General features: G+C 37.4%; 1 protein-coding gene and 1 long non-coding RNA gene across 3 annotated transcripts in view; both read right to left on the minus strand.

Annotated features, from left to right (window-relative positions):
* Window positions 1-211: 211 nt before the first annotated feature.
* fgf17 (fibroblast growth factor 17) lies at window positions 212-6667 on the minus strand. 2 transcript variants are annotated; one of them, XM_015600796.3, is made up of 5 exons: window positions 6158-6667; window positions 5190-5226; window positions 4773-4917; window positions 3106-3212; window positions 212-790 (listed from the first exon to the last, which is right to left on the minus strand). In XM_015600796.3, the coding sequence occupies exons 1-5, from the start codon at window positions 6187-6189 to the stop codon at window positions 500-502; spliced, it is 612 nt and encodes a 203-aa protein (XP_015456282.1). In that variant the 5' UTR covers window positions 6190-6667; the 3' UTR covers window positions 212-499. The 2 variants fall into 2 exon arrangements, with proteins under 2 accessions (XP_015456282.1, XP_007231558.1); XM_007231496.4 differs by having other exon boundaries at window positions 4773-4950.
* Window positions 6668-10951: 4284 nt separating this feature from the next.
* LOC111192673 (uncharacterized) overlaps window positions 10952-21728 on the minus strand; it is a 34217-nt gene continuing 23440 nt past the window's right edge. The window contains exons 4-6 of the long non-coding RNA XR_002650078.2: window positions 20906-21047; window positions 19542-19676; window positions 10952-12359 (exon numbers count right to left, since the gene is read on the minus strand). This is a non-coding gene — a long non-coding RNA (uncharacterized LOC111192673). The remainder of the gene's footprint in view (window positions 12360-19541; window positions 19677-20905; window positions 21048-21728) is intronic.

Below are 21728 nucleotides of genomic sequence, written 5' to 3' on the forward strand. Positions count from 1 at the left end.
CATTTGGTGATAATGTATGCATTATTGTGGATCTGCAATCAACATAGATGTGTTTCAATTCATTTGTCCATATTGTGTATCTGTTTGAGTCTATATGTATTCCAGAGCACCTTCCTCTTACCTCCTACAGCAAATGCATTCTTATTTAAGCAACTTGCTTAAATTCGTCTATATTGAGACCTCTTAAAACAATATTTATAGACTAGATGAGTATTTTTAATATCTTGTTTATTTCTGAATGTTATAATCCAGTCTCTCTCCATCTCTTCATAAAGCGCTCACACGACACACAAAAACATTCTGAGCTTATTAAATATATACATCTTCTTTGACTATCTTACCATATTTACAAGTCACCCTGTTATAACGAGTGTCCAGTGTTTTTGTTTTTGGCATTTTTAAAATGTCCATTAACTGTGAAAATATAAAAAATAAAGCTGCCTCTTCTTTCTTGATATTAGTTCATAAAACCAGTCCTGTAGGTTCGTACTGTCCAGTGTTAGGAAGCTGTGTGGGGTTTCCTGTTGCGCTTGGCCCGCCGTGTCGGAGGAAGGCTGATGAACTCAAAGTGTTTAGGCTGGTCCGAGTTGGGGAAGGGAAGGGGCCCTTTGTTCAGCCGCTTGATGAAGTGGACTTCTCTTTGGTTCTGCTTTGTTTTGGATGCCTTAACGGGCCTTCCTTTCCTGGTGAAGGCAACGTACCAGCCCTCGTATTTGGCGTTCTGGAAGGCTGTGTAGTTGTTCTCCAGGACAATCTCTGTGAAGATGCAGTCCCTGCCCTTGCCGTTGGGCTGTGGAAGAAATAAAAACATCAGTAGATGCTCTTGTACCATACATAGTTCAATATAAAGAGAAAATCTGATGATGGAGAAAAGCACTGTTGTTGCTTGATCTTAAGTCTGTTGATATCTTAAGTCTGGTTACACTATATTGTTACAAATTTAAGACATCTTAAAGAAGAGCCACAGAAGAATCTTTCAGTGGACGGTATATTATAATATACCCTCCTCTTTAGTAGGGCTACCTAAATGGTGCAGATGAACCAATTTTATTTAGTGCTGCTGGCTCTTGGTCCACCACATATACTGCTATTTGTCCCCATCAGATATAAACTATTTGTCTTTCCTTGCTTTGTATAAGTTAAAGGAGCCAGAAGGTAAGTTAAGAGGGACCAAATAAAAAACTTTACTTATAAGTGTAAAAGTGTTTTCCTAGCATTTCCAAAGCATTTTGCAAGCCTCAATACTTATAAACTTTCAGACTGCCAATACCTATATATTATGATAATAATTTAATTATGGTAAGTATAATGCTGCATTTTATTTACCTCAGAAGCAGAACAGAGAATATCATCAAGAGAATAACATTTTACACTGTTTTAAAGCACTTTTTAAGCAGTTGGCTAAATACTTTGGAGTTTACAGCAACTGATTTGTCAGTCATGCGATTTCCAATGGACCATCACGAACAACAACCCATGAGGACAGTTCCTAATACTAACTGTAGATGTCATTGTTTCCAACAAAAGACCCCCTCTTAAATCTACTTAAACTGAAACTGCAATAATATTTATTGCTGCAATCAAAGTGAACAAATGGAATAAAACACAAAACTTTACTTTAGGGCGGAGCTCAAAGGAGTACCTGCATAATAAGCCTTACATGGCACCTGACATAAATGCATTTAAACATTTACAAAGACGTTTAAACCTTTCAACAAGTCAGGTGTCTGTAAAAAATGTAATTTACATTCAAATAAAACTATAAAGGAAAATCTATAAAATATGTATAGGACCCTATACAACTTGTAACTGACTTACAATAACTAACTAAGTATGTTTGTAATATTGAATGCTCTAATGTTCAGTGTGTGTAATACCATGTTTCTAAAAGTCAGGAGGGTCTGACCCAGTATAATCTTTGACATGAACCATAGTAACATTATATGACAAAAATGAACTAAATGTTAAATAAATACACTGATGACTGCACCAGGTAGGATTTTAGTAGGAGCAGTGACAGAAGGCCATAAAGCCAGCCAAGCTACATCTGGTTACAAAACACCAGCAAATATTCATTTTAAATAATGAACCGTGAGTTTTGACTTTGTTACAGATTCAGCGGAATGATGTAAATGTAAATATTATAAAGAATCTTATTATAAGACATAATGCTTAAAATCAAAAAATATATATTGTGTATGCATTTGCTTTCTGTGTGACTCAAACATATGTAGATAGGAATAATGCTGTGTTAGGGGGTCTGTTTATGTCTATATCAAAATACCATCTATGCTGTTTTAGGAATTTTATTTGCAGCATTATACTTTCGCATATTTAAAGATTTTCTGTGCCACATAATTAGCTTTTCCAAAATTTCCCCACAGGGATCAATAAAGTATCTATCTGTCTATCTTTTTGTGACATAATTGCGTAATAACAAGATATTCTTGTAATTAGGAGATATTCTGTCACAAAACACAATAAACGTTTTGAAATTTAGTTATGATTCACCATCAATGCTACCACATCAGTTTTGCCTTGTGTACAGGCCAGCAGGAAGTACAGCCTGTACCACCACTACATTCCAAGTTGACTGTATCAAACTCTCCCTGTGCTTTCTTCATGCCAAGCACACAGTGCTGAAGACATCTTTTCCACTTCCCTGAAGGAAGTAGCAGCGTGACATCTGACCAGCACACATGGGTGTGAGGGAAACTTCCTCCTCAACACTGGCAACTGCAAGCCAGTCAATCAAATACACACACGCTCTTTTATAATATTGATATCGAAACTAGTAAGTCAGAACTAGCAATGACATCACACTTGACACATTTGAGTTGACTGCATTTCGATAATTGTACACTGTACCCAAAATATCAATTAGCTATCACAACTGGTCTCTCAGTCCATTACTGGTGAAATATCCTACTTCTCAGAAATTCTGACATTAGTTTAAATGGAATGCACCATCACTAACAACAGACAATAATTGATACTGAAACCAAACTACTTTAAAATCTCCTCAACTTCCACCTTTATGTTTTCCAACTTTCCACACAAAACACTTGTTTTCTGGGACTTTCAAGCTCTAGAAAATGAACATACCTTGCCCACCAGCTTCCCCCTGCGGTTCATGCACAGGTATCTGCCACTCTCGGCTCCTTTGATTCGAACCCGACTGCCAAACGTGTCCGTCTCCACATACAGCCTGGCTGCAACACAGCAAATCAACCAGTGTTAGACTTAAGTAATAATAATCATATTGTTATATTATTATATTATTTTTATTTGATTATTATTTGATTTTAACTGCCATTTGCACCATATCAAATACCTTGATAGGCCGGCCATCTGTCTAAAGTAACTTTATATTGAAATCCTTTTTGAAAGTTAGAAAGATTGATGATTTTTCTGTATTGTATTGTATTGTATTATTATTGTATTGTAAGTATTGCTCTTTGACCTAAAATATGCACTAACCAGCAACACTTTTTTAACCTTTTTTTATTTTAGAAAACAATAAACATTAATCCTACTGCAAATTTTATCAAACAAAACTCAACAAATACTAAGCACTTTCTCCTTTTTTACTTACTGGTTCCTTACTGAAGCTAAGATTTATTCCAGTTAAATAATAACTCTTTAGGCCTTTGGTTTTGATAACTATAGTAAATTAACACATCTTAAAGCAATTCTTTGAAGTGGCAGAACAGTCATTATGAGTACTGCCTTTACAAACTGCCCAATCAATCAAGGATTTCAAAGTGTCCTTATCTCAACCGAAACTTAATGTAAGTTAATGTTCAGTTAAAGAGGAATTCCTCTCAATTAGTTCAATGGGTAAGATCTAAACAAAGTCATTCAGAGTGATTTAGTGTAAAATGTGCCTTTTTTTAGCGAAAGAAATCTTTGTGTTGGTGAATGGACCAAAAGGTCTGATGGATTTAACATATTTAAAATCTCCCAAACAGAATGTTAAGGCATAAAATGGATATGATACTTGATTAAAATGTTAAAAACATATTTTTTCCCTAACAGATACAAGGTAAAGGGGAACACACAGGGTCATGCAGGGACATGCAGTACCCAAAATGACTTTTTTTTCAGGTTTACAACTATTTTACCATCATACAAAATACATATCAAATTTAGAACACATTCTTTGCTGCACTGTCCAGTAGTTTTAGATATGGCTTCATTTGTGTTTTACAACCCAGATTCCTTTATGATGAAGAATGAAATCTGTATATTTCTTTACAATTTCACTCCAGATCTACTCTAAATTACATATTAGTGATAGAAATAATATAATTTCCATTTTAAAATAAGTTTTCTAATCATGCTTACTACACATTTTAGTTTGAGTGTGTTATGTGCTCTAACACTCTCATTTCAACCACTAAAGTGTTTTTTTAAGCATAATGCATCTAGCTACATATTTCTTTTATGAGAAATACTGCATATAAACGTTATCAAATAAATATGATTGCACGTAATGGTGTGATAAATGGCACATGCATTTATTTCAAAACATGACAAAAAAGCTGGGAGTTGCTAACTATATTTAATATTTCCAATTTCTCATCTTATTTTAATAAGCTGCGAATGAGGTTTACTTTATATAAATGTAATGATAAACGTGGTAATACATGTTAAAAAGATTTTTAAAAGTTTTGTTTGTTGTGTTTAAGCAGATAAAAAGGTAAAACAGAAGCAGAAGCAGCGTTAGCACGGCTGTTAAACACCGGGCATAAGCTACTCATCCAACCCACCGTAAGCGCTGCCGTCCTCGGCCGTAGCGGTCACCCTCTTCCCCTGGATCTGGACGTGGCGTCCGCTGGTGCGGCTGTAGAGCTGGTAGACCCGGAGCTGGCGCCGGCTGAGCCCGTCCGACTGCGCCCCCTGCTGCCTCACATGCTGCTTAAAATTAGGAGAAGGGGGATTCTCCCCCTTTTTAATGTAAAGGAAAAAATAAGATCACACGTTGCTCTCTGTCTATAAGTTTTAGCACTGGCTTGTAGTTAAGAGACTTTTAAAGCAGATAATACAGAAATAACGTGGTGGACTGTCTAATCTAACGTCTCTTAAAGCCCCAGTATAGGGCTAAAACTGATCTAAACTCTTCCTATTGTTCCAAATTAGCTTTCTAAACAACACAGAACAGGTTTGAAGTAGGTTTGAACGTTTACCTGTGCATGACACCACACCACGAAGAAGTGAAAAGATCTGTAAACAAACCAGGTACAGATTTCAGTACAAAATAAGTGTACATACGTATAAAAATAATGACAAAATTATAAAGTTACACTTTAAAATATAGACCAATAAACTTTCCTAATCATGCTTACTTCACATTGTTCTTATCTGCTATATTATTAGGCCTCATTCCTCCAAATATAATATTAGCCTATATGTAAACAGAACTGCATAAAGCATATATATTAAGAAATTGATGTACTTCATGAACTGCCTCACCATTGAATTATATTACATTTATGGCAAAGCCAATGTCAAAAACTTGATCAATAATAAACAATATCTACAACATTAGTGCTGTGTTAAAGTTTACTATTTGTCTTCTTGTTTTAAATAGAAGTATATTATATTAATGTATCCAAATAACTGCATATTTAGTGTGTTATCTGCTATAACACCCTTACTTCAACCTATGAGTTACTTATTAAGACTTAACTAAATATTACAATATAATAAAAACAGAACCCACATATATACATTAAAAAATATATGTTCATACGTAAGTTATGAACTTACGTTATATGAACTTACGTTATCATTAATTTACACAAGATGTATGTCCAAGCCCATAAGTTATCCAAAAGCAGTGTGTAAGACTGGTGGAGGAGAACGTGCCAAGATGCATGAAAACTGTGATTAAAAACCGGGGTTATTCCACCAAATATTGATTCTGAGCTCTTTGCATTATTTGAGGTCTGAAAGCTGTTACTAGCCATTTATAATTTTCTGCAAATAAATGCTATAAATGACAATATTTTTTTTTGGAATTTGGGAGAAATGTCCGTAGTTTATAGAATAAAACAACAATGTACATTTTACTCAAACATATACCTATACATTGCAAAAACAGAAAAACTTATTTAGAACAGTAATATATATTAAGGAGTGGAAGTGAACTTACATGTAAAAGCAGCGCCGGTTTATTCCATACATTGTCCTATAGAAGTGCACAGTGACAGAGTCGACTCAATTTCTGAAGCTTCACAGCACTCAAACGACCCTCAAAAGTCCATCCATTAATATCTAGATCCTTAAGGCCCTCAGGGTGATGTTCAGCAAGTGTCCTCAAGCGCTCAAAGCTGTGGTAATAAGTCCAGTCTCGGAGCCCGTATGGTTAAAGGACGCCTCCACACTCAGCCCGCAGAGTTGGGAAGGTCCCATGGTGTGGCTGGGTGTCAGTCAGTGTCTCTGGGTTATTAGAGCTGTTGACTGTCAGTGGGATGTGTTCACCGGCTTCTTGTCCCGGTCATTTTTTCTCCGCCTGTATTACGGCTGACCCCGCCCCCTGCCAGAGGATTGGCTGGGAGGTAATACACTAGCCAATAGTACACTCTTTCAAAAAAGATCTTCAAAGGTTTCTTAGTAAATGGAAAGGATCTGTTTAGAGCAGTGAATACCTAAGAATAGTTTCAATGTAAATGATTATTATGGAGGATAAACATTTTGTAATCAAGGGTTCTCTATAACAAAAAAAACGGGTCCCATGTTTATATGATTGAGTCAAATAACTACTTTATTTCTGTAGAAACAAATTGTTACTACCTGCAAATCCTAGAACTGGATATGGCATATTGCTTGCCAATCCCAGAGCTGGTAAATGCGCACAGCAATCCTAGCACTAAAAATGAATACATGATTTAAACACGTTAGTGTGTACTATGTTCAGGTATATCAATATAAGGGTTTATAAGCCTTATACATCTAGATCTCATTATATATAAGAAGTATACAGCAATCCTAGTACTAAAAATAAGTCACTTCTAGCTAGACCTAGCCATGAAAATATATACTACAAAATTCCAAGCACAAGAAATTGGAATTCCAAATAGAAACTTTGGAAACTGTGCACAACTAGTAAATCCCAGCACAACAAAATTCCTCACCACAAGCCAATTCAGAGCTGCAAAAATGGAAATGGGTTACTGGTAATAAATCTTAACATTGGGAATGACCATTATTTCACAATGTTTACTACCAAATTTTAAATCCCAGTAGCCTACTAGAACTGCTAGCCAATCCCATCTCTGGAAAAAGGGCACTAGTACCAAATCCAAGCGCAAGAAATAAGGCACTACTACAAAATCCTAGTGTTAAAAAAGGAGGCACTGCTAGCCAATCCCATCTATGGCAAATGTGCATTTGGTGCAAAACGCTGAATTCTTGTCCTAGAAATGGGGAATTACTACCGAATCTCAGCATTGAAATGGGGACTATTACCAAGTCTGAGCACTAGGAATGGGTATTGCTGGCCAATTTTAACGCTGGAAATGGGACACTAATAATCTAATAATCCTAGCTCTACAACAATCCTAGCTCTACAAAAAAACCCTGGAAGATGAGAAAATTGGAATTTGGAATGCTGAATTTTATTAAAGGAGGCCTGGTGCTTTTAACCAATTCTAGCATATTATCACTTTATGTGAAACTCCACTAACCAATCCTAGTGCAGGGGCGGGACTTGCCTGAATATGAGTGGGAAAACAACAGTGCATCTTGGTCCCTCACTGACCTGATGGATGTCTCTACCTCTTTTCTTTCTTAGACTGTGATGCTTAGCCTTGTATTCTGTCAGATATCTTTGGTGGGTTTGAAGTATTAATAAAACAGAGTATTCCATAAATACAGATAATCCACATGCCAAATGTGGCAGCTCACTCTGGCAAGCCAACATGAGAGAAGCAAACCAAACAGCTCCTCCAGAAACAGCCTACATGCTAAAACGGTTGCCTCATTCGAGTCTAGAGGGACAAAGTAGACATCGAAGATCATCGAGAGATGGTTTATTCCTGCGAGAGTGACATAGGCCAGAGATTAAGGTGTGGCTCCCACTGATGCCATTGTAAACAGCAGTTTCACCCTAAACGTAATTTTGGATGGATGATTAAAGTTAATCTCCCCAAATCAGTATTGATGCATTCATCATGGTCCACTGTGTTTAAAGCTTTGAGGTGTTCGTGGGGAGAAAAGGAGGGGGAGAAAGGGATGTTTGCTGGAGGCCTAAGCTGACCGCTTGCATTTTTAATGTTGGCCTGTCACACCTTTTGCTAACGTGGCAGGCCCCTAATAAGAAAACAATGGGGCCTTTTAATCAGACGAGTTCCAGCAGGCTTTTGTTAGTTTATGCGGAATCAACATCAAGTGCTCACGACGCATCGCTAACAGGATGCTCGCTTTCCCGTGCATGGTTAGTAGAGTCCTCCCAGCAATTAGTGTTATCTTGCAAGAAAGATAGGTTTATGGCAGTGGGACTACCACTTGGCCTCTTGAGTTTCAGGGTCCTTAATGTCCGTTTGATCCTGGTCTCCTCATGTGACCTTTTTTCAAGCTTTCTAGTACATTTAAACCAAGTTTATTGGGCTGAGGGATCACAAAGATCATCCTGTGGTGGGAGATTTTTTTTCTACTAAACTTGAGACATTAATGTAGCAAATGAGATCTTTCTGAGAAAGACCATTGACACTGCAAAAATAAAGAAATAAAAAAAAGACATTTTTCCAAATGTGTAAAATTCAGACCATTGTTTTAACAAAAATATAGATCTTTCTACAAGTATTAAATCTTCATATAGAGGCTAATAACTTTGTATAAAAAATTAAACCAATATACAGAAATAGAGATAATTTATAATGTCAATGAATCAGAAATAAATGGTATCATTTATTTTGAGTGTGATGAAACCCAGTTAAGTATCTATAGATTCCTCTAAGTAAATTTCCTCTTGACATGATTGTTAACAGGCCATCTCTGTTGGGGTAGTGACAGACGAATGGTATTGGCGTTTATTGCAATGCGTTCTCCACCCATCAGTTTGTATTTTGCAGAGGACAGAGTGATGCTTGTTCAGCCCCCCTGAGACTGACGTGGTATGGGTGTGAATAGTCAAATGTGCTAAAGACGTGTGAGACAGGTGTGTGTTGTGTGTCGTTGGCCCTCGTTTGAGTAGGGGAAAGAACATGCGCTTGGCCCTTTTAAAAGACGAGTTCCTCAAGAGTATTCCCACTTTTCTTTAATGCTCTTCTTTTGTTTCGGCTTTTATAATATTTCCTCCCAATAGTTGTGAGTCAGAGAGCCAATCAACTTTCAGAACTGTAGCCCTGACAAAACAGTTTCCTGTTGCCACAAAAGCCCACCATAGTTATGCAAATCGCACACTTCATGAACCGTTCCCCCGCCCCAATCCTAGGGCAAGCTCAGACTCAGCCGATCTTTACAGATGTTCACTGCAGCGTATTCTGACCGCTCCTTGTGTGACCAGTGCTGGGCTATTAAGCGACCACACCCTATAAGACAGACAGAGAGAGCACAATGTGAGACAATTAACTCTGGCCAGTGTGCCAAGCTAAGGGTCTGGCAGTGCTAAAGAGACAGAGAGATAGATCCTCTTAGAAACAGCAGGATGCCAGTAAGGGCTGAGGCCATGTACAAGAATGGGGAATTGGTTACTCAAAGGGGTGCACACTATTAACAGGGGTATATATTGCTGATAAATTGTTCGATTGCATTATTGGCACTATTATAGGCCAGTTTTATCATTTACCTTGAACCAAATATCTTTAGTGGGAATTTTACCATTACAACCCTAAATCAGAAAAAGATGGGACAATATGCAGGCAAATACAGACAGAGAATATCCAGTTCAATAACAAATGCATGAGAAATTTATTGTTTTTTTTTTTTCTTTTTAGAAACAGTGTTCCTCAAAAGAAAGAATGGAAGGATTTCCATAATTCCTCCCTGAACTTTTCACGATGACATTAAACCATTCAAGAATTGGTAGGTATTTACGTGTGTAAAGGGCAACCTGCATCAAGAATTCATTCTGCATCATTTAACAATATCTGATAGAGCCAAATGGGCAAATTATTATTACAATACATAGTTAAATTTACAAATGCCCTTAAAACTTTACTCTGCAAAACATGTCCAGAAGTAATGTAGACTTTTCTAGGCTTCCAGGAGGCAGCCAGGATGAGCCATCATGCATTGGAAATGTGTATTGTGGACAGACGAATCGTTATTCCAGAACTTTACAACAAATGCCATGACTTTTGCAGTAAAGATAAAGAATAGAAAAAGTGTGGGACAACATAACATCAGAAACACTTTCCTTACTGTTAAAATGTATTTTAGGTGTTTTAAGAAGGAATGGAAACATTACAAAGTGGTTTGTGCTTTACCGACCCAACTTTTTTGAAATGAGTTGTAGGCCTGAAATGCAGGGATGGATGAATAATAATCAATGAGATGAAGTTTACCAGATCAAACATGACACATATTGGGTTTATACTAATTGCCAAAAATAAAAATACATCTCATTAACTGCAAATAAAGGCTCTAAATGTCAATATTTTTATTTGGAATTCTATATATCCTATTTCTCATTTGTTCCTCTATACCCTTTGGCTGCTTGTGCAACAATCTTACAATAAATCTGAAACACCTTAGTTTGGACTCTCGATTTGGAGGCCATGCAGCTCTAAACCTTCACCCCAGTTCTACCTTCTTGGCTGATTTTTAGGTATTTGTAAAAAAGAGCGTGGAATGTAGAATATATTAGAAATGCATTTAAAATCAGGTTAAATCAGACAAATTGACCAAAGTCAGTATTTTGAAGATTCCAAAATTAAAATATAGGGTAAACAGGTGACATAGATGGTTGCAAAGCAGTGATTAAAGGGCAAACAACAAAGTGTCTTAAGGTCAACTTAGTGTGGGCCCCTTCCACCCCATAATGCCCTGACCTGGGCCATAATAAAATGTATAGTATACCAGTTACTGTTTTTGGCTTAGAAATTGGAGGATTCTGTACATCCTTACATGCTCACAGTAAACCCACCAGCCTCTCTTTCTCCTTTCCCACTCTCCTTTATTTTACAAAGTGGCGGCAAGATCTAAGACCTGGCAACCCGATCTTATTTATTTGTGTCTCAGCCAGCTTTGCTAGGTGCTAACTCCGTGATGGAAATAACCCAATGCTGAGTTGTATACAAGCACCTAGCAACAGCAGCCTAGCTGGCGAGGCCCTGCTCGCCCCACTGCCCAGAATACACCTGTCGGGTATACATTTAAATAGAAAAAAAAAAGGAGCAGAGATGACAAGTGGACGAAGATTCTTGTTTGGGTGCAGAGCTTCGATGTTGACGTGCTGACATGTGACGACAGCCCGCGGACGTGTTGAACCATTCATTTCCACCAGCTGTGTCCAGACTCTAAAACAAGATGGCTGTAAAACATAACCCAATGCGCTGCAGTCATCCTACAGATCCAGCTATTACTAATAATGATGACTCACTCTACAGGCTGCAGTGGATCATGTGGGGCTGACTGGTCATCCACATATTGATAGCTCTGATCTGTCATTTCAGTGTATGAGTCCTTTAAAGGGCCCATATCATCACTGTCATTTTATGGGCCCATGTCATGCAAAACACAACATTTCATTCTTACCTGAAAGGCAAACATTACAATAATGCATGTGAGATGGCATTATTAATACTATATATAATAATATACATATACTAAATTTGTGTAAAGATGTGTTTCAAACTAATCTTTTTTTGCAATGTCACACAATTAAAACAAATATAGTATGTTCCTATTTAGCTTATAGAAGGTCAGCCCCGCCTATTCAACTCAAAGTTGTAAGAAGTGTTTAGACCTGATTGATTTGATTTACAGTACAATAGTTTCTTGTGTTCCTAACAGGGTTAACTTGCCGATTATAGCTTTTAGTTGCTAGCTGTCTGTTTCTGGAGCCCAGAGCAAGCTGTAAGCGAAAGGTCGATTGGTGGTCTAACAGCTTAAACCACATCGTAAAATACAACTGGCATTAAGAACAACTGGCTACTCTTTTCTGACCCCACTAAAATAGAGACAAAGCCCCAAAAGTGGGTGGTCCACTGTCTATAGATAAAAATGAACTTTAGAAGGTGTTTAAATGTGTGTTTTTGAATAAGATTGGTACCAGAGAGAGAAAAAACAAAGAACAAGAGGTCAGTAGGTCAGAACTTTGCCTTGCTATGCTGCACTGTTGTCCAGTTGTGCCTCTTGCGAAGAAGCAGCCAATCAGTGGAATTGGGACACAGCCGAACCTCAACACTCACCTGAGAAGAAGAAAAGGTAAGATTGTCAATAGACTAGAGGTTATGAAACGTTATGTGAAAGGATTAGAGCCAATGCAGAATTTGTAGAACTGAAATAATAATATTAGTAAATGTTGTGTCTGTTTTTTTTTTTTTTTTTTTGCTACTAATGAAGTGTTCAAGCTGCATAAATGACTAATTATTACAAGGTCTGCTGACCCCTAGTTTTACCCCAGCCATTTGCAAGCTGACCATTTGAGCTTGCCAAATTTGACACAGCTGACACAGGCAATAAATTTGAACTAGTTCTCCCACCCCCTTGATCCCTAATGAGGCCTAGCCCCTCACCCCCTGGACACCCTCTCTCAACACACACATACACATACTTTGGCAGAACAAGAGAACACACAACGCCGTTCTCTCTGATGTTCTGGTAACCATAATCAAGCAATTATCATGCTGAGAATTACAAATCTGGTATATCCATTTTTGTATTTTTTGTAATTTTTGAAATACTGTGAATTTGGTGATATTTTTTTACATTGTATCTAATCTTCATGATGAATGGACCAACAGAAATGCTCTAAAATGACACAAGGTTAACGTAGAATTACAGTGATTGTTATTATTAGTACAGGCGCTGATCTGCACTGATATTTGTCTGTTTTCGTTCTAGTCTTCTTGTCTTGCTGAGTCAGACGTGTGAAGAACCCTGTCGTTCTTCCCTCCTACTGAGCATGAGACCAGTTGCGTTCTCAGAACCCCCTGTAAAGAACGGCACATGGCACAGCTGGGACTGAAACCTAAATTTCAGCTGTGGAGCATCACTGCTACAGAGCTGATTAGTAAGCTTTCACTGGGAGCTCCATCAAGGGTAGACTGAGATTTTCGGGCGGACCAAAATATTTTGAATACCTGACAGTTTTTTTATGTTATTATTGCAGATATTAATTTTCTTTATTTATTTTCAATTTCTTGGTATACATTTATTTTTGTTTTTTAAATAATATATTTTTTAGATATCCCTTTATTTTTTATTTTTTTACTGTTACTTTTCTTGGAAATACATTTTGTTTTTTACATTTATAATTTAATTTTTTTATTTAAGACTCATTTTATTCTTATTTTTTTTCTTTCTGGATATTAAGTCTATTCTTTTCAAGTGAATCCTTTTTTGTCTGGATATATTCTTCTTAAAATATAGTTCTGGATATACAGCTCTGGAAAAAAATTAAGAGACCACTTCAGTTTATGAATCAGTTTCTCTGATTTTGCTATTTACAGGTATTTGTTTGAGTAAAATGAACATTGTTGATTTTCTATAAACCACGGACAACATTTCTTCCAAATTCCAAATAAAAATATTGTCATTTGAAAATTAGAAATCTCTAAAATGACAAATAAGATGCAGAGCTTTCAGACCTCAAATAATGCAAAAAAAACAAGTTCATGTTCATAAAGGTTTATTGGTTCAAAAGATTAGGAGTTCAGAAATCAATATGTGGTGGAATAACCCATGTTCTCCTCCACCAGTCTTACACACTGCTTTTGGATAATTTATGCCACTCCTGGTGCAAAAATCCAAGCAGTTCAGCTTGGTTTGATCGCTTATGATCATCCTCTTGATTATATTCCAAAGATTTTCAATTTGGTAAAATCAAAGAAACTCATCATTTTTAAGTGGTCTCTTATTTTTTTCCAGAGCTGTATATTTAAAGGTTATGTAGGTTATTTTTTTAAATATATGTTTCTGGATATTATTTTGATTTTCTTCTAGCCAGATATTTTACTGGATACTAAAATTATTCTACACTTTTCTTTATCTGAAAACAAACTCTTATTATTTTCTGGATATTCATTTTATTGGATGTGTTGGAAAAAACTTGCGCAAAAATGTGCTTTTTGTTTGTTTGTTTTGAACAAGAATGAATGACTTAATTTTAAAAATGTATCTTCAACTCCATTTGTTTTAGTTTTTAAACCCATTGATTCCATAGTCTGGACTGGGTGTACTAATAGATACAGATGAGGTAAATGTAGCTGTTACATTAGCTAGTCCATTAGCTGCTACATTACTACTGTGAATGTGTGCTGGAGTGTGACGAAGCATCTGTGTAATGCTGATGACAACATGAATCTTCAGCATGACCACTGATGAGACCATGAAATCTCAGAGCCGTCTGATAGACTGGACTTACGTGCCCACTGGGGCCGCCAGGTCAGCGTTTTCTGAGAGCAGAACCAATCTCTAATAAATTACTATTTTCTCAAAATGCTGCTGTTTGGAGGTCACATTTTTGAGATGCTTGTTTTTTTGTTGGACATTGGCACTTTTTGGTTTGGGAGTCTGGTTAAGACTTCATATTAATGACTGAGACTTTCTTAATTGACATGGTTTGGTTCAAAAGTTGGCAATGCAGGAGGTAATACATTAGTCTGCTACACACCCTTCTCTCTCTTTTTCACACACACACACACACACACACACACTCAGCTGTGGTTGTTTGATCTGTGCTGTGTTAGCTCCAGCATTACGTCTTTGACCTGACCCCCTGTCTCCAGCCACACACACCGGGGTCTTGGGGACTGTTCGCTGCATGCTGACATTTAGCTCCTTAAAAATAACACGGATGTTTAGCTGGTGGTGGACAAGCTGGCCAGGACTGCTTACTCTCTCTCTCTCTCTCTCTCTCTCTCTCTCTCTCTCTCTCTCTCTGTGTTCCCCCTCTGGCTGGCTGGCTATTTTAACTGCTGGTGGTGGCTGCTAAATCACGTGACTGGCTCAGGGAGTCCGCGGATGAAGTGGTCACAGACTGGCTGTGATTGCCAGGTGATAATTGAGGAATACGCACTCGGATTTCACCATGAAACTATACGATGGGGCGCTCTCTCTCTCTCTCTCTCTCTCTCTCTCTCTCTCTCTCCTCTCAGTCCTCCTCTGTTTTTAGAGTGACCTGGTTTTCATGTGGGGTGAAGTCACTGCTCTGCGTTACAGCGTTCTGCGAATGCTGCAGTCAGCTCAACCAGGGCCTGACTTGACTTCACTTTAATGCTGTGAGGTCATTAAAATGCTTCTGAGTGGCGTTAATATGGCCTTTCAGATTGATGAGCCACCTCGCTGCTATGCGAAAGCTATGCCACGCTTTTTTATTAAGCAAAACCAGTGAGACATTACTGAACAGCAATGTTTATAAGGCTATGTGGCATCATAACCGAACCCTTACATATACAAACATTAATAAAAGCTTATGTCAATATTTCTCAAGATACAATTACGTCTAAACAGACAAATCTAGCTTTTACGACTTAAACAAACTTATAAATGAGCCCTTCTTACAGATAACCATATATCAATTTATTTAATATATCAATCCCTTATTTTTTGAACAATTAAATATTTTTTGTTATTTTACCACTTACCACTTATTTACCAATTAGTTATTTGGTAATCATGCTTTATTTAGACTTTTATTTCTTCATTCATTTATTTGTTCAAGCAAAGGTTAAAACCTGGATTGACCCATGGTTTGGCCATTCCAAACAGTAACATTTCTAAAAGTGGTGATCTTAGGGTCATAATCTCTATTACTTGTGAATTACTACCATATTTACTTGATTTTCAATTTTTATGTTCTTTTTTTATATTTTTTCTTTTATTAATTTATCATAGGGACATTATTATTTAACCACTTAATTCTTAATTCTTTACACTATCACTTCCACAACCTCACTTACTGTCAAGTACAGTTACTCATGATTGGGTATTCACATATTCACTTATTGCATATTTATATTTATATGGCACATCAGTCACATTTATAGTCAATGTCATTGCACCTTGCATTTTGCTCTGTTAATTATTTAATTACCATTAGCAGCATCTACTGCAATGCTCCGTTTACAGATAGATCTTTACCTTGTATATTAAGTTTTTTATAGACTTATATATTTTCTGTTTTTCTGTGTTTTAATTTATGTTTAATATGTTTCTTATTGCATTGTGTTGTTGCTGCTGGATGCCTAAATTGCCTTAACTGTCTGTCTGTCTATCTACTTTTTTTTTTATATAAACGCTTGACATCATCTACTAGTACTCTTTTTTCCTCTACTGCAGCTGACCAATAGCGATACCTTCCCTTTGGTAAAATTAGCCCAGCAAACATCTCTCTGCATTGCTCACACATTAACACGTTAGCAGCTTCTAAGCTCAGAAACGGTCCGACATGCCCCACCCAGAAAATGCAACAAAAATAAAACCATGGATTAAAATACAGACTGGGAATTTGAGGCAGGTTTTTGTCTGGGGAAGGATGAGAATATGCTGCCTTTCTGATTTCCAGTGTAAGACAAGTCATGAATAATTAGTCATTTACACAAAATGTCAGAACCTTCATGTATTTAAAATGCTTGTGATGAGGCTCAGGTAAATACATGATAGTAGGCAAGTATTTTAGTTAATCTTACTGCTGGATTTTAGTTGAAATTAAGGCATAGTATCTCTTCAAATAGGTGTATGTAAGGATGAGGTAATGTGTTGTGACAATTACCGTGTTATATATATATATATATATATATATATATATATAGTGCAATCTAGTAGACTATTAACCTGTTAAACGATAAACTATATTACAATGACAGAAAACTGCAGCAAGCTGTTGTGGGAGACTTTCTGGTCACTCTCTTTGGTGAAGATTTGGATTTAGGCAGCTGTCTAGCCTTCATGTCCACCTTCCTCTAACTCATTCTCTCTCTCTCTCTCTCTCTCTGAAGTTCACACCTGATCACAAACCACCACACTTCACACAGGAATTTTCCATTTTCTATTTTCACCCGCAGCTAGTCCAGTCACCACCCCTGCAACACCCCCTGCCACCACAAAAGCCACACACACAGATATACACACACAAGTCTGTCTACAGCATGCTGACTACAACATCAAGCACTAGAACGCTTCACACTTATACATCCACATATCCACACACTGATGACCACACTGGATTACCTTCATGCCAAAAATCTTTCTTCAACTGAAACCAGATGCAGCACCACAACCTGTCTGCAGACCCACATGCACTTCATACACACCTCCGACCACGACACGTCAACCCTGCTTAGTTCCTATCAGTCACCATGACAGTAAAGCCTCTCTGCACCTCCCGCCTGTCGGATTACCTCTAAATGAACTCAACTGTAACTATTGTTGGGACACTGAACATCCTTTATCCTGTACACATGCAAAATATTGTTCTATCATTACAACACTGGCTACTAGCAGTGTGACAGTACACAAAGGCCTTAAGGTTCAATCCAATTAATGATTTAGGCCTTAAGGTTCAGTATGAGTTTGATACAGAAAAAAGCGACAAACCTCAAAAGACACAGATTTGTTTTTCATTGATTTTTAGTCTCATACAGTGCCCCCTGGGTAATCACATAGTCTGTAGGAATTAGCTTTAGAATACACTACAACTGACCAACAATGCTGAAATACCATCCTTGTTTGATTCACAATGATTCGAAAAAGTTGAAAAAGATGGAAGAAAGGTCACAATACCAGAAACACTTGTTTCTTTACAGCAGTGATACTCCGACAATTTTCTCAATATCATGCAAATCCAAATGTTACTTGCTAACTGTTTAAGGTTTCTGGCTCGATGCTAGCTAAACTTTGGGTTCCAAGTTTTGAAGCTTTTTTAAAAATGAAAATATTGTATTGTGCCAAGTTATCTAGTTTCCACCATCTGAGTGTGTGTGCGCAAGTGTGTGAGAGACAGAGTGAGTGAATGAGGGAGTGCATGATTGAGAGTTTTCAACACAGCCAGGGTGTGTCAACAATTGAAGTAAATGTTTTTATTTTTTTCCCATTTTCTCCCCAAATACACGGCCAATTACCCAACCCACTGATTAGAACGCCCCCGATCACTAGTAATGCCCCAACTCCTCTGATACATGTAAAGTCAGCCACCACCTCTTTTAGAGCTGCTGATGCAGCATTGCCAAGTAGCATCACAGAGCGCTCAGAAGAAAGCGCAGCGACTCAGTTCTGATACATCAGCTCACAGACATTCACAGATCGACATCACCTTTTGGAGTGATGTGGTGAGAGAGCGCAATCTACCCACCCAGAAAGAGCAAGGCCAATTGAGCTCTCTCGGGACTCCGGTAGCCCATGGCAAGCTACAGAAACAGGATTCGAACCGGTGATCTACCGGTCATAGTGGTAGCGCTTAGCCTGCTGGACCACTCAGAGCCCAATTTGGAGTAAAATTAAGCACTTATGGCCTGATAGGTAGCTGGCTTACTGGATTAGTGTGCTTGCTAACCAGACAGGGTAAAGTACAAATGAACTTGAACCTGGTGTTTATTGACTTTTCCTGTCTGTGTTCTATATATATCGGTGCTCTGATTAAAAAAAAAAAATCCTATAGAAAACTTGCCCTTCTGTCTGTCCTCTGTAAGAACTGTGATATCATCAATAGCTGTTGCTGTTCAGTGAGAATACAAAAACTGGTACACACCTACTAGCAACTTTACGTTTTAAAAGCTACTGTTTAGATGTGTTACACAAAGTCTGGTAATAAACATTTCAAGGGGCAGTTTTACAAAACACTGGCTAACAGACCTCAGAAGATGTATGTAATTATGTAGCATGCCCTATGCCCAGATCAAGGCTATTTTGAGATTTTAGTATTTTCTCCAGCTTTCTCCACAATTTAGCCATTAGTTACCCAATTCCAATTAACTAGCTTGGACTTTTTTCACTCCTCTAACTCATTGGATGACTGATGGGGAAGAAGAGGTGTGATCCCCCGCCCCAAAGATTATGAGATCAATTATGCTTACTGGGATTACGAGCCATGGGTGGCTGACATCACACGGCTCACCTAGAGAAGCAGAAGTTAGACGTAATTTTCTAATGAAAATAAACAGTAGAAAATTGGAAAAGTAGAACAAAATCCCATTAATAACTGTCTGGATGGCTAAACATGAATGTGGAGGAATGTACTCCAAGTAGACGACATGCTCTGTATAGCCTCCACAGTGTATGCAGCGGTTGGTTAAGGTGAAGACCTGAGCTTTTCCCATGTCAGGTGTATGAACTGGTGCTCCCTGTCAATGAGCTGACCTCCTTTAGCTAAAAAGTCACCGGTCGTGGGAACCGGCACAAGTTTATTCGGGTCATCCACAATGCCCTCTTACCTGTGACTGACCCCTGCTATGAGGACGACTGACCCCTCCGTCAATCTCTCCTCACCTCTCTTCTCTCTCATCCTTTCATTCTCTTCATTTCAGTCTTCTGCCTTTACAATCTGCCTCTTTATCTCTCACTCAGTCCTGCAGAAAAAGGTAAAGAGCACAGTTCAAAAAGCTTAGAGGCGCACTGAAAATGTAAAGAGCCTGATTGCTTTGAAAAGCCCTATTGGAAGAGGTGGGAAGACGGTCAATGTGTGTGATTATAGGAATGCAGAGTATAATGTAAAAATGAATTTTAGGCACATCTTTCCAGAAAACCATTTTCCAAACTTTTTAAGACCATGTAGAAAATCTAATTAAATTAAATTATACTTGACAGTACACAATAGAAAGTTTTGGGTTTGGATGGCAAGTGAATAATATACAAATTAAGTATCATTTATTTTTTACAAATTATATAGTGATACTATATAAAAAAACTCATTATTAAACACAAATTATATTTATAAAATATGAGTAAAAGAAGGGTTTCTTTTTACTCAATCAGAACAAAAATCTATACTGTGATTTTGAATGTGAGTATATTAAAGTATTATCGAAATTTTCTTTACACCTGTAACCAATGCTTAAAAAAATTGAATAAAAACCTATTTACTTCAAAAAAGTACCGTGACAAAGCAAATATACTTCTCCATTATTCTCTATCTCTTATTTCTGGAAACATATGTAAATTTAAATAGTATTTTTAAAGGAATATTTTACCTTTAAGAATATTAAGCCTTCTCAGGTATGGTGGTGCACTGTTCTACTGTGCAGTGAAACCTGTTAATTTAAATCTGATAACTTTTTAAAAGTTATCTAAGAGCTTAAATATCTTGCTTAAAATGCTTTAAAAAGTTAAATGTTTAACTTTATGTTTGGAGATCAGTTGATCTTCTCCCCACTGAACTATTCTCAAAAAAAAAAAAAAAAAAAAAAACTGTGGTGGACAAACTCTGTTTAACCACAAATCCATCCCACAACCTAATCCTAACACTGACCGTGGTCTTAATCCCAACCATGGTTCTCATACTAATCTTAATCCTATCAAGTGAGTAAGTAAATTAGTTAACAATTTGTGTATTCATAGATAATCTATAGGACAGCTATCCAAATACAGTGAGACAACAAGACGACTACTACCATGATGCAGAAAATCTGAGGTGTGGAGAACATCACTGAGGGTCACTGGCTAAGCACGGCCCCTTAGTGGCACAGTCAAAGCTCCTGCAGGGACTTGCTTAGTGCACATGTCCACACAGGTGAGGGAAACAGGAGCAGTGTGTGTGTTTCTGAGTGTTTAAGTGCTGTCTGAGGTGGTGTTCAGTTACCGTGCTCCCTCCTCGACCTCACACACACTCCTGCTGGCATCAAAGCCCACTGTCCATCACTCCCGGTGTGTTGGAGCCAGTGTTGCGGCGGGTGTTTGATTTGGGTTGTTTGTAATGAGACAGATCTGCCACTGAATGCCTTCTGCAAAACAACAGAACTCTCATAAATCAAAGCGTATCACACTGGCAATGAATTCAGTGCATAACTAATTAGACCCCTGTTTATTCTGTGGATTTAAAGGTAAATGTTGTCTCGTTTATTTGTTGAAATGCCTTTTATCAACTGACCCAACATGGTGCTCAGACACACCTGCATTAGTACAGTTCATCCCTCATTTTCTCACTGTGGGGTGTCACTCCACACTCTTAAATCAACACAGCCTTAAAGAACCTAAATGTTTGCCTTTGCCATTAGTCCCACCTGATTAACTGTGAATTTGCCCTCTTTAATCAGTCTGAGGTGAAATATACAACTGGATTTTGGTATACTAGGTCATTTTTTTGTAGTTTGTAGTTTAATCTTTATGGTATTCACTCTATTATCCATTTAACTTTACTTTTTAAACCATCTAAAAAATGATAATGTAAATAAAGGCTTTGATGCGAAAAACAAAAACAAGCTGCCTTGTTTTCATTTCTGTAGACCCATAAGAATAACAGAAAAGCTACATTAAATTAGATAACTACTCTATACAATTGAGCAGAATTAGTGGTGAGCAGAAAAGCATCTTTGAACGTTGAACAAGTAAAAAATTGAGTCAGCCAAGAACAGAAAGCTGAGGCTGCAGTAACTGATAGTAGTCTGGAGGGTCCTTTTTTCTCT

The sequence above is a fragment of the Astyanax mexicanus genome, chromosome 12 (assembly GCF_023375975.1).
Source record: "Astyanax mexicanus isolate ESR-SI-001 chromosome 12, AstMex3_surface, whole genome shotgun sequence".
NCBI lineage: Eukaryota > Metazoa > Chordata > Actinopteri > Characiformes > Acestrorhamphidae > Astyanax > Astyanax mexicanus.